The 14,750-nt window shown below is 44.1% G+C and overlaps 1 protein-coding gene across 6 annotated transcripts in view; it reads right to left on the bottom strand.

Annotated features, from left to right (window-relative positions):
* pcm1 (pericentriolar material 1) overlaps nucleotides 1-14,750 on the bottom strand; it is a 280,791-nt gene that overhangs the window by 126,365 nt on the left and 139,676 nt on the right. For all 6 annotated transcript variants that reach the window (XM_070869661.1, XM_070869689.1, XM_070869670.1 and 3 more), the window contains 2 exons: nucleotides 13,210-13,434; nucleotides 3,631-3,850 (listed from right to left, as the gene is read on the bottom strand). In XM_070869661.1, coding sequence (XP_070725762.1) covers nucleotides 3,631-3,850; nucleotides 13,210-13,434 — 445 coding nt within the window. The remainder of the gene's footprint in view (nucleotides 1-3,630; nucleotides 3,851-13,209; nucleotides 13,435-14,750) is intronic.

The following is a 14,750-nucleotide window of genomic DNA, read 5'->3' on the forward strand; positions in this document are numbered from 1 at the left end:
GTGGACCTTTGTTTTACGGATGTTTAGTGTAAGGCCCATACTGTCGTACGCTTCAGTGAAGGTGTTGACGATGGTTTGGAGTTCGGCCTCTGAGTGTGCGCAAAAGCAAACGTCGTCTGCATACTGTAATGCAATGACAGAGGATGGGATGACCTTGGGTCTGGACTGGAGGCGACAGAGGTTGAACAATTTCCCATTTGTTCTGAAGATTAGCTCCACTCCAGCGGTGAGCTTATTGAGGATGAGATGGAGCATTGCAGCAAGGAAGATCGGGAAGAGTATTGGTGCGGTGACACAGCCTTGCTTGACCTCCGTCTGCACGTGTATTGAGTCTGTTGTGGATCCATTGGTCAGGATCATGGCTTGCATGTCGTCATGAAGCAGGCGGAAGATGGTGACGAACTACTGAGGGCAGCCAAATTTAAGGAGGAGACTCCATAATCCCTCACGGTTGACAGTGTTGAAGGCCTTTGAACTTTGCTGGTAAGCCTATTATGCAGAACTTTATCAAATGCCTTTTGGAAGTCCATGTCCACCACATCAACTGCATTGCCCTCATCAACACTTTCTGTTACCTCATCAAAAAACTCAATCAAGTCAGTTACACAAAATTTGCCCATAACAAATCCGTGCTGGCTTTCCTTAATTAATCCATACTTGTCCAAGTGACTGTTAATTTTGTTTATCGTTTTGATTATCGTTTTTAAAAGTTTTCCCACTACCGAGGTTAAACTGTCTGGCCTGTAGTTGCTGGGTTTATCCTTGCACCCTTTTTTGAACAAGGGTGTAACATTTGCAATTATCCAGTCCTTTGGCACCAGCCTCTTATTCAAGGAGGATTGGAAGATTATGGCCAGTACCTCCGCAATTTCCACGCTTACTTCCCTCAGTATCCTAGGATGCATCCCATCCGGTCCTGGTGGCTTTTCTACTTTTAGTAGCCAGCCTTTCTAGTACCTCCTCATCATCAATTTTTATCCCATCCAATATCTCAACTACCTCCTCTTTCATGATGACTTTGGCAGCATCTTCTTCCTTGGCAAAGACAGATGCAAAATACTCATTTAGTACCTTAGCCATGCCATCTGCTTCCATGTGTAAGTCTCCTTGTTGGTCCTTCAACGGCCTCATCCCTCCTCTTACTACCCATTTACTATTTCTGTGCCTATAGAAGACTTTTGGATTGCCTCTTATGTTACCTGTCAATCTATTCTCACTCTCTCTTTGCCCTTCTTATTTAATGTTTCACTTCCCCTCTGAATTTTTTTATATTCAGCCTGGTTCTCACTTGTACTCTCAACCTGACATGCGTCATATGCCCCCTTTTTCTGCTTCATCTTACTCTCTATCTCTTTCGTCATCCAGGGAGCTCTGGCTTTGGTTGCCCTATCTTTCCCCCTCATAGGAATGTACCTCGACTGTACCCGAACCATCTCCTCTTTAAAGGCAGCCCATTGTCAGATTACGGTTTTGCCTGCCAATCATAGATTCCAATTTACCTGGGCCAGATCCATTCCTAACCCACTCAAATTGGCTTTCCGCCAATTAATATTTTTACTCTAGATTGCTCCCAGTCTTATTCCATAGCTAGTCTAAACCTTATGATGCAGTGATCACTGTTCCCCCCTAGTGGCATTTGCTGCACCTCATTCCCCAAATCCAGCAATGCCTCCTTCCTCATTGGGCCGGAAACATACTTATCAAGAAAGTTCTTCTGAACACACTTCAAAAATTTTTCCCCCTCTCTGCCCTTTACACTATTACTATCCCAGTCTATATTAGGATAGTTGAAGTCCATTATCACTACTCTATAGTTCTTGTGTCTCTCTGTAATTTCCCTGCAAATTTGCTCCTCTATATCATTCCCACTAGTTGGCGGTCGATAGAATACACCTAGTAGTGTAATGGCACCTCTATTGTTGCTCAACTCTAACCAAATAGATGTTGTCCTTGACCCCTCCAGGACATCCTCTCTCTCCAGCACTGTAATATTCTCCTTAATCAATATAATTAATTTAGTACCCAATCCTGCCCTTTTTTGAGCCAGGTCTCCATTATCGCCACATCATATTCCCATGTGGCTATTTACTTCTGCAGCTCACCAACCTCATTTATTTTGTACATTTGACATACATGCACTATAAACCTTTTAGACCTTCTTGTATTCTCTCTTAGTCTGACCCCACCTAATACCATACTATTTCTTACTCTAGTGCTATCCGTCTCTCCCAATCCTTTTGCACCTTGATTCTCCTTTCTAATGGTACATCCTGGTGTCTATCCCCCTGCTAAATTAGTTTAAACCCTCCCCAACAGCACCAGCAAACCTCCCCGTGAAGATATTGGTCCCGGCTCTGTTGAGGTGCAACCCATCCAGCCTGTACAGGTCCCACCTCCCCCAGAACCGGTCCCAATATCCAAGGAATCTAAAGTCCTCCGTCCTGCACCATCTCTCCAGCCACACATTCATCTACTTTATCATGCTATTTCTACACTCACCAGCTCGTGAATAATCTGGCAATTACTACCTTTGAAGTCTTGCTTTTTAATCTCTTTCGTAGCTCCCTAAAATCTGCCTGCAGGACCTCACCCCCTTTCTATCTATGTCACTGACACCGATGTGGACCACGACCTCTGGCTGTGCACCGCCCCACTCAGAATGTTCTGCAGTCGCTCAGTAATATCCTTGACCCTGGCACCAGGGAAGCAACATACCATCCTGGAATCAGGTCTGCAGCCGCAGAAACGCCTGTCTGTTCCCCTAACTATCGAATCTCCTATCATTATTGCTTTCCCGATGTTCCTCTCCCCGCTCTGTACAGCTGAGCCACCTGTGGTACCATAGACTTGGCTCTGGCTGTACTCCCCAGAGAAACCATCATCCTCACCAATATTCAATACTGCAGTAGAAATAGTCCCAATTTCTCCTCATAACTTTAGTATCTCATCCTGATGGACTTGCACTTAAAGCTCACTGTTGTTTCTATCACGGAGTACACTAAATGGCACACATGACACCAACTGTGGCCTTACTATTGCCTTGTACAAATTTATCATAATCATTCTCCTCTTGTATGCTATGGCTCTCGTTATAAAACTCAATGGTGTTTGCCTTAATGTCCTCATCTACCTGGGCTCACATTTACAAGAAATTATATATTACAAGCCCTCACTGTTTATCCACATCCTTCAGTGCTTTTCTATTGAATGCATAATCCCATTTTTTGTTCTTCCTCCCAAAATATATTACTTCACACTTCTCCACATCAAATTGGATGTCACCCGTTTGTTTATTCTGCAACTGGCCGTACCCACCAGAAGTCCCTTACAGTCTGTCAGACCTTATACCTTAGTGTTGTCAGCAAATTTCAAATAAATAAATTCTTCTTCCCAATTCTGATCCATTAACACCAATAAATAGCATGGATCACCTCAGTTTCGATTGGTTCTCTGAAGGATTTCATCTCTGCACACATCTCAATGATGAGATGTGAAGTGTTCAAATGACACTGTCTAAATTAATTAACAGCAAGGCAGTTGCTGGCAAAAGCTGTGCCCTCTGCTCTGGCAGTGGTGGGGAGGGAAGAGAAGAGGCCTGGATACACATGATCTTCCAAAAATACTTCCTACCTGCTGATCCTGCATCAGGGTCTGGCACATATTTGTACTGAATTCCAACTGCCTGGTCAGTTGATTTACTTGTTCTTGCCAGTGTTCTCTCTCTTCCACGTAGGAAAGATCAGCTGCCCAGCGTAGATTCTCCTGGCGACGCGTACCAACATTCTGCTGTTTGTTTTTTGGGGACGGACGATAATTAGCATCCACAGAACATGTTCGCTTATCCTTCCACCTACAGAAGAGATAGAGGGGAAAAGTAAATTATGGAACACGCAGTTTTGTACTAGCTGGAAGGTTGGTCAACAGTCAACAGTTAAAATCAAACGTTACACAAAGCAGAAATTGAGTACAGTACAAGCGATTTATAAAAATTAATCAATGCAACACCATTTTGTGTGCTAACAGACAGCTGTTTAATTGTAAGAAAATTTGCTGTACACCAAATGTGAAATTCGGAAAATTTGCTATGCCATTTGAAAGGGCTGGGGAGAAGATTAGGAAGAATTGTTACCATAGGTGGAGAACTGTCATAATTCCTGTAGTGATGGTACTCCCACAATGGTATTGGTCAGGAATTTCAGGATATTGACAGCGATGATAAAGGAACAATGATATATGTCCAAGTCAGGATGGTGTGTGACTTTGAGGGAAATTTGCAGGCGATGGTGTTCCCTTGACATTGTTGCTCATCTTCTCCATGTTAGAGGCCGCAGACCTGGAGGTGCTGTCAAAGTACCTTTGGCAAGTTGCACTGCTGCAGTGCATTCTTTCCGACAGTACGTGGAGGGGATGGATATGGAGTTCAGTCGAAAGGACACTAATCAACTGGATTGCTTTGTCCTGGATGTTGTCCAATTTTCTTAAGTGTTGTTGCAGGTGGACTCGTCCAGGTGAATGGTGAGTATTCCATTACACTCCTCACTTGAGAATCTTGCAGATGGTAGAGGGGCATTGAGGGGTCAGGTGATGAGCCTCTCCTCGCCAAATACCTATCCACTAAAGACACTGATGGTGGAAGACTTAATAATGGTGCTAATCAAGGTTTGGTGCAGCAGTTGGACCTTTTCATGTTGGAAACCATCATTATCTGGCACTTGAAGATGGTATGAATATTACCTCCTTCATCAGCTCAAAAGTAAATTATCTAGTTTGTAATAAGGCTGATACGAGGCTGTTATGGGCTGCTTCATTATCGGAGGAGTTGTGAATGGAATTGAACTCTGTGGAACTGTCAGCAAACAGCCCCTTTTCATGACCTTATGGCAGAGGAATCATCATTAATGAAGCAGCTGAAGTCAGGGATACTGCTCAGAGGAACTCCTGCAGCCATGTCCTGATTGGTCTCCAAATAATCACAACAATCTTGTGTGTCAGGTAAGATTCCAGCCACTGGAGGGCTTTTCTTTTGATGTCATTTTTCTAGGGCTCCCTGATGCCATTGTCAGTCAAATGCTATTCTGATGTCGAGGACCGTTACTCTCACCACTCCTCCAGCAGTTAGCTCTTGCGCCCAAGTCTGGATCAAAGCTGTGACACGTTCTGTAGCACCACCCAAAAGTCAGTGAGCATGTTATTGGTGAACAAATGTCACTTGACGTTACTCTTCAGGTCTCTTTCCATTACTTTGCTGATGATTAGAAGGAGGCTGATCTGGTGGTAATTCGACAAATTAAGATTTGTTCTGCTTTTTCTGGGTGGGACATACCTGGACAATTATCAGTCTCATAGCTGTAATGGAATATCTCAGGTGGGGTATATCTAGTTCTGATGCACATGTCTTCAGCACTACAGAGAGCACTCAACTGCCTTTTAATATCACATGAGCAAACCGAATTGGCTGGACCTAGCATCTATAATGGTGGTGACCTCAGTAGGATGCAAAGAACAATTGTTCACTTGGAACTTTTGGCTGAAGGTGCTGCAAACACTTCAGCCTCGTCTATTGCATTCACATTTTCAGCATCGCCATGGTTGAGATTGGTGATGTTCATGGAATTCCCTCCTCCCGTCAGCTGCCCATTCATTCAATACCATTTTTGACTGGATGGTGTCGGACTAGAACTTTGCTCTGATCCACTGTTTGTCGGACTGCTTAGTTGTGTCGATAGCCTGCTGCTTTTGGTGTTTAGCATGCATGTAGCCCTGTATTAAGACTTTACTTAGTTGGTGCCTGATTCTAAAACATTGACTTTAAACACTGCCCGTTAAAACAGCATTGCTCTCCTGACTTGAAGTTGACAGAGGAGTGAGCGACATGTCAGTCCATTAGGTTACACCATGTGATGGCATACAAGTCTGCTACTGTTGGACACACAGTGCTGCATGGATGCCGAGTTTTGGGCTATTGATCTATCCTCGTGTGTCCAACTTAGCATGGTTATTGGCCGGATTAGATTTGTCCTGCTTTGTGTGGATAGGAGATACTGGAACAGTTTTTCCACATTGTCAGGATGATGCCAGTGTCACAGATTTATTGGAATAGCTTGAATAAATGGCAAGCTGGTTCTGTTGCCACATCATATAATGGAGGATTTCATCTTCACAAGGACTGTGTGGTGTTCATCCCGACCAATTCTATCTTAATTAAATGTGTCTACAAGCAAGTTGGTGAGGACAAGGTCAAGAAGATTATTCCCACATGTTGGATCCTTCATCACTTGATGCAGACCCAGTCTGCCAGCTATGCCATCCAGGACTCAGCCAGCTTGGTCAGTGGTGCCCTTGCTTCCTTCAAATGGCTCAGTTAGTGGTGTCCTTACTTCCCTTAAATGATGTTCAACAAGGAGGAGTGCTGATTAGGCAGTCTGGCAGGCGGGTGGGTCCCAGCAGGTGGCCCATCTCTTCAGGGTGCTTCCTTAGCCTTGTTTGACCTGAAGTCGTGAGACATCATGGGGTATGGAGTCAATGCTATCCTACTGATTGGATGCGACCTACTTAGCAACAGCAATGGAAAAGTCTAGGACATTGGCTGATCAACAGCACTCTGAGAATGTCTGTCATGCTATTGCTTGGCTCATGTTTTTTTTTTCTTTGTTTCTGGAATGTGGGCGTCGCTGTCAAGGTCAGTCCTTTCCTAATTGCAATGTGTGGGAAGTTCTCATAATTTGGTCAGTCCCCAGATGTCAGTGAGGAGGGTCAATTAAGCTGGGATGACATGAATCTTGTCCTGATCGGATGCCTGGCTCCTTGCGAATAAATCTGCCCAATATTTATTTTATTGTTGTGGGATAGGAGTTAAGTGTCGGCCAGACCAGGTAGAATTGTCAGTGTCCCCTTCCTCGATAAATATTGACGGATATTAGTGAACCAGTTATTATGACAATCCAGTAGCTTCTGTGATCAGTTTTCTGATACGAACCCACAAATTACCATATTTATTTATTTAAATTTAATAATTTGCCATTATGGGATTTGAACTCCTAACTTCTGGGTTGCAGATTAGTTTTGAATTATCTCCCTTCAAATACAGGCTGTGTCCTCTGGTTCTACTGTTCTGGACAAGATGAAATAGCTGGTTACGGTGTATATTACCGAATCCCTTTAGAATCCTAAAAACAGCAATCATATCACTTCTCAATCTTCTCTTTTCCAGTGAGATGCCCAATTTACTTAATTGTTCCTCATCATCCAATCCAATTCCTCCATCCTCTTAATGGACTCAAATTTGGCCCACCCGTTATTTTCGGCGCACTCACCAGAGTTGCGCCGACTTTGTGGGCTGAAAACGGTGCCGACAAGATCTCCCCGGATCCTGGCCGCTGTGTTGCCTCTCCCGGGGCTTGGCGCGGCATGGCCTGTCGATTGGGGGGGGCGGAGCTAGGGCCCTGTGCCAGAAACAGTGCCCGCGGGCACTGCACATGCGCGTTAAGAGTGTGTGTGCGCATGTGCAGTAGCTCCTGCCCCCAGCCTCTGTGTGCGTGCTGCAGCATGAGATCTGATGCGTCCCGCCCCTATCCCATGCTGAGTGGGCTAAGGCTACAACAGGTTGGTGCCCGGGGCAGGGGCGGAGGCCTGGGGCGGGGCGCATGAGAGAGAAGAGAAGAGTTTTGATCCCGGGAGGGGAGGAAGAAGAGTTTTGATGGGGGAGGGGGGGGGTGTGATAACTGTGTAGCCAGCAATTTTAATGAGCGTACTCAAGACTTTCCTTAACTCTGTTGAGGAAAATACTTTCCTACATAAGAACATAAGAATTACGAACAGGGAGTACTTTTATTTTTTTATTTGGATATTTTGAAAAAATTATGCAAATATGTTTTGTCTCTATTACTTTTATTTTTGTAGTTTAAGCTTCCATGAATGCTTCTGTTGTATAGCAAATTAACTTTACGAAGTTTGTCATATGATGTCCTGGAAAGCTGTTTGATCCTATTCACATTCTTTAGTCAAGTCATTATGTTCTGCTGGCCTCCGATGTCCCCAACTGCGCTGATCTCTTAACTCTCCGCAAGGATTCTCTGTGCGGTCACAAACGCTAGCCTAACTTAGTTTGGAATAACTAAGCTGTCCAAAGTGGCCTAAATGGCCAAAAGGGACGTAGGTGGCTGGTAACGCGTCCTTTTGAAAAAAACTTTAAAAATGCTAACTAACTCACTAATACTGGCGCAAATTGAATGTGCAAAATGTAGATTTTTAAGATAATCCAGAAAAATCAAGTTGCTCCAAAAAAAAAACGGAGCAACTCCTGGCCAATTCTGAGCCCAATATTTCTGGTTGATCTCTTCTGTTTCCTGTCAATAGGTGCAATATCCCTTTTGGACCGTGGCGACCAATTGTACACAGTGTTTTACGTATGGTCGCACCAATGATTTATAAAGTGGTAGGATTATCTCACTATTCTGGCTCAATATTGACCTTTTAATATATCCGACATTTGATTTGCTCCACTCACGCCACCGAACCTTGTTGCGATAGCTTCAATTTATCAATCAGGATCCCCAAATCTCTTTCATTTTCCATGCACGTTTTTCTTTCAATTTAAGAAATAACAACTTCCTGAATTTTTTTGTCCTCATGCGAAGCACTTTGCATTTCTTTACATTAAATTTAACCTGTCACCTGTCTGTCCAATTCCCAAGTATAATCAAATTTTCCTGAAGCTTATCCTGTTCAGCTTTGGATTCTACCACCTTCATTAGCTTTGTATTCATGTACAAACTTAGCCATTGTGCTGATGACTTCCAACTCTAAAACATTTATAAAGATATTAAAGCTATGGAAAAGATTAAAACTTACTCCCAAGTCCACCTGGTTCTCTTTCAGTGCTCAACACATCTTGCAACATACTGTACTAGAAACTTGATATCATGCAGTGCGACACAATTCTACACAAAGCCCATAAAAATGTAAGTTTCTAAGATAACTGTATTTCACCATGTTTATGCCAGCTTCTAAAAACAAAGGAGAAATATATAGCATGTTTAATGATATGTTGACTTCCAGAAAGGTGGCACGACACCCTCAGACTACATCTGTTATTTGGAGAGGTTACATAAGAACATAAGAATTAGGAACAGGAGTAGGCCATCTAGCCCCTCGAGCCTGCTCCGCCATTCAACAAGATCATGGCTGATCTGGCCGTGGACTCAGCTCCACTTACCCGCCCGCTCCCCATAACCCTTAATTCCCTTATTGGTTAAAAATCTATCTATCTGTGATTTGAATACATTCAATGAGCCAGCCTCAACTGCTTCCTTGGGCAGAGAATTCCACAGATTCACAACCCTCTGGGAGAAGAAATTCCTTCTCAACTCGGTTTTAAATTGGCTCCCCCGTATTTTGAGGCTGTGCCCCCTAGTTCTAGTCTCCCCGACCAGTGGAAACAACCTCTCTGCATCTATCTTGTCTATCCCTTTCATTATTTTAAATGTTTCTATAAGATCACCCCTCATCCTTCTGAACTCCAACGAATAAAGACCCAGTCTACTCAATCTATCATCATAAGGTAACCCCCTCATCTCCGGAATCAGCCTAGTGAATAGTCTCTGTACCACCTCCAAAGCCAGTATATCCTTCCTTAAGTAAGGTGACCAAAACTTCACGCTGTACTCCAGGTGCGGCCTCACCAATACCCTGTACAGTTGCAGCAGGACCTCCCTGCTTTTGTACTCCATCCCTCTCGCAATGAAGGCCAACATTCCATTCGCCTTCCTGATTACCTGCTGCACCTGCAAACTAGCTTTTTGGGATTCATGCACAAGGACCCTCAGGTCCCTCTGCACCGCAGCAGGTTGCTATAGATAACACTTACTGCACTGAACAGTTTTGCTCAAATAGTTAACAGGCTTTTGAGGACAATACCTGCCATAGTGTAGTCCTGTTTTTAACACTAGATTTTGACCTACAGATTGGCTGTGTCAATCTTTATATTTCCGGCTACAAAATGTCCCTTCAAGTCAATTTATATGCAACTAAAACTCAAATTTTGTCATGGGGAAAACAAAAGAAACATGAAGAATTGAAGAGAGAATATGTGGGGGAAAAGAAAATATCAGGCAAACAAAATGGCAGCTGAAAATCTGGCACGTCTTTATGATTAGAAACCTTTATAGGAAAGATCAATTCATGACAAATTTGGATCTTGAAACAATATTGAACAATCATCTTGATTAACCTCAAAGGGAAAGTCAGAGAATTTTGTTCAAAATACTGGAACAATACACAATTTTTTTTCCTTTGACTAAGTAACTTTATTTTTCTGCTAATTGGTCATTCTATCCATTAATTCCATAAAAGGTCTAATTACATTGCACTAAAACAATTTTCCTTTCTGAATTTTATGGTTCAAGTAATTCTACAACAAGATACAGCTGCGGTAACAATTTCACACCTGACTAAAAAGAAACTCATGCCCAGCCTCACACAAGAGAAAGAAACAAAGCTTGGTGACTATCATGGTATGAGCATTGCACTCTCACAGGGTTGAACACAATCACCAGCAGCAGCAGAGAGGAAAGAACCCAATCTATACACATCTCAGAGAAACATTCTGAGAATTGCACGTAATCTTTAACTTTTCATCGTACTCTGTAGGAAAGCTACATAAATTGGATTCTTGAATATAGATGTCTCAAAAGCAAAAGTTGCAACACTATGGGGCCAAATTTCAGCCTGAGTTGCTCCTGTTTTTTTTTTTTTAGAGCAACTGGTTTAGAATGGAGTATCTTAGAAATTGCAATTCTCGGCATTTAGTTTGCTCCAGTTCGACTCAGTTAAAACAGTTTCAGTTTGAAGCAGATTTTTTTTTCCAAAAGGGGCCGTGTCCGGCCATTTTCGCCCGTTTTGAAAGTTTCGGCAGTGAAAACTTACTCCTAACTAACTTAGAATGGAGTAAGTGTAGATTTTTGTTTGCTCAGAAAACCTTGCCGACACTTCGAAAATCAGGCGTAGGTTCCAAATCAGGCGTAGGGAATGGGGCGGGGTGGGGGGAAGGGGGGTTTAAAGGGAAGTTTACAAACATTAAACACTTCAGTTTTACAAATAAAGAGCCATCATCAATAATAAATGATAAATATATCAATAAATCAACCAATAAATCAATAAAAAAAAACGAATAAAAAATTTAAAAAATCAATAAATAAAACTTTTTCTACTTACCGACTGCAGCACCGGGGAGCCCTCCAACAGCGTGCTGGGACGCCCCCTCCCTCGCAGTGTGTCTCTGTCAGTTTCTCTATCTCTCTGTCTGTCTGTGTGTGTCTCTCTCACTCTCTGTCTGTCAGTGTCTGTGTTTCTGACAGCGAGGGGGGGGTGGGGAGAGGAGAAGGGAGGGAGGGAAGAGAAAGGAGGGAGTGAGGGGGAGGAGAAGGGAGGGAGGAGGAGTGGAGAAGTGGGGGGAGGGAGGGAGGGAAGGAAGGGAGAGAAGGGAGGGAGAGAGAGAAGGGGGAGAAGGAAGGGAGAGAGGAGAGGAGAGGGAGGCTGAACGGGCCGGGCCCAAGACTTCGGGCGGGGTCCACCCCCAGCACCGGAGTTAAAGGTAGGTGGCCGGGGGTCAGGTCGAGTCGGGTCCGAGGGCAGCTGAGGGGGGGGGGGGGGGGGAGTCGGGTCGGGGTGGGGGGGGGGGGAGCGGGGGTCGGGTCGGAGCGGGAACGGGGCGGGGGGGTGTTTGAGAGAGCCTGCTGAAGGGAGAATGCAGGAGCTGGGCGTGGGAGGTGCAGCGTGATCCCGCAGCCCCAGTGAGCCCATTCAGTCAGGGCTAGGGGCTGCGTGCTTCGGGCCCCTCCCACACAGTTTTGGGTGCCTGGAGCGACTGCACATGCGCACCCACTGTAGTGCGCCTGTGCAGAGGTCCCGGCACTGTTTTCAGCGCAGAGACCTGGCTCCGCCCCCCACAGCTCATGCTGCGCCGCACCCAGCTCCAGAGGACCTGCAGGGAGCCGGGGAATCTAAGTATTTTTTAGGTGCACTTTCTGGTGCGAAAAACGGGCGCCCAGGTCGGGGCTGCGCCGTTCTAGGCGCGGCCCGAAACTTGGGCCCTATAATGTGGCTTTTAACAACTCCTCTATCTGGGGAATTTGCATCAATAACTAAAGCAAAGGAAGCTATTTGAGAATGTATTAAAAGAACCACAATTGAGCAATTTAGTACAGGTGCAGCGTCGAGAATCCGGAGTTCTGGAACGATCGGTGGCAGGTCGTGCAGAATCTGTAAAATGTTTCGGAATCTGGACCAGACGACTCTACTGACCTCGGAGCCCCGCTGCTGCCTGAACTCAGGCCCAGCCTCGCCGCCGCTCGCCTCACCGCCGCTGCCCTTACCTCGGGGCATCCTCGCCCCGCCCGACGACCTCCTCGGCAGGGCCCAACGACCCACCCGACGACCTCCTCGGCAGGAATCCTTCCCCCCTCACCACCCTTTTTGACGTTCCGAAATCACCAAACCTGGGCTTGGGTGTTTCCGGATTCGTGATGTTAGAAACAAATCGAAAGTCTGGAAAAGCCCGGAATCCAGAACGGCCTCAGTCACGGATTTTAGGCACTGCACCTGTACTTCATAGAATTAGAATGCAGAGGTTCAGAGTACAAATCAAAGCCACAATTTTTGCCTTCTTGTACAAGGGTGAATACTTTGAACACTATTGTATGCAATACAGAATAGATGGCAGAGGGGTGCAAGGCAGTAAAGCAGATGCGACAATAATAAAAAGGACAAGACTCAGGCAGTTTAACTCAACTTTAGAATTCTCAAATCTAAATTATAACCTTAAACTCACTCAACATTGGAATTCCTTCAGAATAGACGATGATGTATTATTCTGGGTTTAAGCACATCATACAGGAGAAAAGACAAGATAATACCTATGGCATTTGAAGATAGATGGCATTACAAAAACTGGAACAAATTCTTCCTCGACACCAGAACCACAAATCTGAATTCAGACGCTTTATTAAAGTAGCATTGCATTTGCAATCTGAATCACCAAAAAATACTTCTGAAGGGAGTGTGGTACGATTGGTTTTCCTATGCCCTATTGTAGATAGGAATTGAGCAAACGTAACCTTGCTCAAGGGATCTTTAAGATTCTGTTGGTTTCGCCTAGAGACAAGTTGTTTTTTAATAGACATATTCTTTGAACAGTACTCAACTGCAACCAACCTGTTCTTGCTCTCTCTTGCATTGTGTTTTTCTTGGCTTCTGCTTTGATTGGGATACACTGTATATGTTTCATGAGAGCTTGTCTCAATTTCTTCTTCTGGTTGGGCAATCCCATCAAATTGGTAGTCATCCTCCTCATCATCATCACCAGCACCATCATTATTCTCTTCCTCTTCATCATCATCTAATGCACCTTGGGTAGAACCACCCCAAGTAGCCATAGTCCTGTGAAATATTAATGGCCTCAAGAATTGTATCATGAATTTAAATAATTACTATTGCAACCCTGTTGGATACTCTCCCACATTTATAAAATGATGGTCTCACAGCCAAAAAATTAAACATTTGTCCAAGAGAAAGTTTATCTCCTTGCACTTTTTGCAACGCAATTTACTCCATACCTATTCTGTACAAAGGATTAATGCTAAAATTTCCTAAACTTTGTAGTTTTCTGAATCAAAGGAAAAATTAACAATGGATAAAATCCTCAGCCTTTCATCACTGAGATCTGGTTGAATCCATCCCCAAATGAAGAAGAAAATCTCTCTTTTCCCTTCTAGTTATAAGAGTTGAAAATAAAATTGCATTTTTAGGCCTTAACAGTTTCTGGTGGACAGGGGTTCATGGCACAGAAAAGTCATCTATTCAACGAATAGATGAATTCATTTCAAGAGTACATGAGGTGAGCCTCATGGTGGAGAATGCTTTCAAGTTGGAATTGAATTCTATTTGCCGCAAATTCCCACTGGTGTGTTATTTACATTGCTTCGTTCAAATTATTCACAATTCATCATTTTTATTGCAGAAATGTCTTTGACTCAATGCTGGCACTCTCCGCTCCAAGTCAGGACTTGAGCACATTATCTCAGCTGTCACTTCTTTTGGATATGATGTATGCCTGTTGAAGTGGCAGTGTTCAGGGAAATTCTTGTGGTGTTCTGATCACCATTTATCCTTTCAACCAACACAAGAAACAGATTAGCTAGTCATTTATCTGACTGATGTTTGTGGGATCTTGCTGTGTGAAACTGGTTATTGCATTTGCCTGCACAACAGTGATTAAAAAAAGTAATTAATTGGCTGTGAAACACTTTGGGATGCCTCAAGGATGCAAGTTCTTTCTTTGAAATAGCAGCAATAAATTGTTAGAATACCAGAGAGAAATCAATTCAGTTACATAGGGCCCAAGTTTCCACACAATAAAAAACGGGCGCCCCTCTGAGCTGGGCGCCCGTTTTTCGCGCCTAAAAAAACCTCGCAATTCTGGAGCGTTCTGCAGCTCCTTGTCTGCCTGGCGCGGCGCCCAGGGGGGCGGAGCCTACACTCGCGCCGATTTTGTGAGTGGGAGGGGGCGGGTACTATTTATATTCGTTTTTTTCCTGCCGGCAACGCTGCGCGTGCGCGTTGGAGCGTTCGCGCATGCTCAGTGTGAAAAAAACATTGGCACTCGGCCATTTTTGTAGTTCTTTGTAGCTGTTTAATTTTTGAACATTTTTTTAATAAAAGCACATTGCCATCAGCACATCAGCACTTGCAGCCTT

This window comes from Pristiophorus japonicus, chromosome 2 (assembly GCF_044704955.1).
Source record: "Pristiophorus japonicus isolate sPriJap1 chromosome 2, sPriJap1.hap1, whole genome shotgun sequence".
NCBI lineage: Eukaryota > Metazoa > Chordata > Chondrichthyes > Pristiophoridae > Pristiophorus > Pristiophorus japonicus.